At 34.7% G+C, this 2,241-nt stretch overlaps 1 protein-coding gene across 1 annotated transcript in view; it reads right to left on the reverse strand.

Moving 5' to 3' along the window:
• Positions 1-987: 987 nt before the first annotated feature.
• The window catches only part of LOC106875957 (homeobox protein MOX-1), an 89,512-nt gene continuing 88,258 nt past the window's right edge, over positions 988-2,241 (reverse strand). Inside the window, exon 3 of the mRNA XM_014924298.2 lies at positions 988-1,461. Within this exon, the coding sequence (XP_014779784.1) occupies positions 1,336-1,461 (126 nt within the window). The 3' untranslated portion in view covers positions 988-1,335. The remainder of the gene's footprint in view (positions 1,462-2,241) is intronic.

Raw genomic sequence — 2,241 nt, forward strand, 5'->3', positions numbered from 1 at the left:
TTAAAATATCAAATAATCATCTTTCGCCAACGTATAACTGAGAAAGAAATGGCATGCAAGAATTGAAATACGTTGAAATGAATTATATATATATATATATATATATATATATATATATATATAAAACAACCAAAAAGCTACAACATCAAACAGGGTAACAGTTTTTCATGAATAAGTCGAAAGAATATTTCTACCCATCTGATTACTTTGTAACAAATCAGTTCACTGTCCCATAATTTCCTAGATTTATTCGGTCAAGAGACATTTCTCACTGCAACTTTCCCGCTAGATCGGTGCAATATTTCCTGCAGAAGATAGGCCTAAAACCCAGACGACTGAAGAAAGTCATCAAGAAGATGAGAATGACAAATGACAATAGCTTTAGGTGGCTATGGATGATAAGAGACCGCAAGTGGAACCTTTCTGTAGGTGAAGACTTATCCAGGCCTCACTGCTTCCCCACTCAGGCGAAGTGTACAGGCTAAGGGGCGAAACGCTTGCGAGCCTGAGATACCTGCTGACGATACGGAAGGGTTTCCAGTATTGCAATAAATTTAGAAGATCTTGCCAAACCTCTGAGTAGCCCCCGCAGTTTCTGCATAGGACAAAGCATCTCTGATGTTTATTTCATCTGCTTAATATTATTTTTCTAAATTACATTAGTTGATAAACACATGTCTGCATGCTTGGAGATTTCTTCAAAGATCGTAGTCGTGGCCGATGCCAGTGTCGCGTAACTGGCACGTAAAAAGCACGCGTTACACTCTTGGAGTGGTTGGCGTTAGGAAGGGTATCCAGCCATAGAAATCACACCAAATCAGATTGGAACCTGGTGCAGTTCCCCAGCTTACCAGTTTTCAGTCAAACCGTCCAACCCATGCCAGCTTGGAATGATGAGTATGATACATATTTTTAATTAGTTTTCCTTGTTTCTGACTTTTCTTTTTAAAGCCATGATAGATACGAAAAGAATGGAGAAAGAAACAATTGCGTTGTTTTAATCTTTTATTTTATATTGAGAAAATAGGTAAAATGTCTGTAAAAAAGTAAAAGTAAAAAAAAAAAAATCATATCCATGGCTCTTGAAAATGCCAAAGTATTTCCCTACCGTGATTCCTTTGGCACATATACCAAGCTTAAGTAACTGCAGCCTTTAACTTACGCACACTCATACACATTTAGTCATACATAATCTCTACATACAAGGATGTATATATGCACATTCTGCTCTTTTGGGAAATCTGTTGCATTTTTCTTTGCTCGGAAATATGCATTTAAATTTTTGTCTCTTTGATTAAACCTTGGTAAGTCTTTGATTTTTTTTTTTTAATAAAATTAACTCGTCGATGTGATCGAAGGCGCCATTATTGGTTTGATTTGACCATCAACTTTGTCTTTTACTAGTTTTGTTCCTTTCACTCTTTTCCATTTCATTCGACGATTTTGAAACCACACTTTGACCTGTAACAGAAAGAAAAAGAAGCAATTTTAGTAAATGCACTAAATTATTTCTTGTTTTAGATAAAATATATAGAAAAATTTGCTATTGAGTTTTCGATCGTTGTCTGTTGCGCTCTGTGGATACACAACACTGACTGCAAGCGAAGGAAAAACCAAAATGGTTCAATACACGCATTCGCATGTAAAGACGAGCGAAATACATTTTACCCGACGTGCTAGTGATTCTGCCAGTGTGCCACCTTAAGAGCTGTAAAATATATTAAAATTTACTTCACATAGTTCAACATCACCTGATGTAGAACTCAGTATATTGGGTAGAGTGAATAGATATGTTTATTATATCGCAAGTTGACTTTTGTCCTACGCTGGGCTGTTCATAACTGCCAACTAGTTTATCTAAATTTTACATATGTGGATATTCTATCTGTCTGTCTATTTAAAATATCCACGTGTAAACTATTGATGCCAACCCGACAGTTTTTTTCCCATTAAATGGTTGATATTAATAATCGTTAAATTTACACAACGAATACAAATTTTCTAGCTCATCCACCCAATGATAAAAGTAATGATGTTATTGGCGAGTAGTCTCCATAGGTGCCATCCTTATCTTAAATCGTTGATACAAATCTAAATAGGTATTCCATAGGAAATCTCTATTCATGTATTAAATGCTCCTTTAATATCTGAGTAGAAATTCATGTTTCATAGCTTGAGCATAAGATTTTTTATTATTTAGCTCCATATATATATATATATATATATATATATATATATATA

The sequence above is a fragment of the Octopus bimaculoides genome, chromosome 4, assembly GCF_001194135.2.
Source record: "Octopus bimaculoides isolate UCB-OBI-ISO-001 chromosome 4, ASM119413v2, whole genome shotgun sequence".
NCBI lineage: Eukaryota > Metazoa > Mollusca > Cephalopoda > Octopoda > Octopodidae > Octopus > Octopus bimaculoides.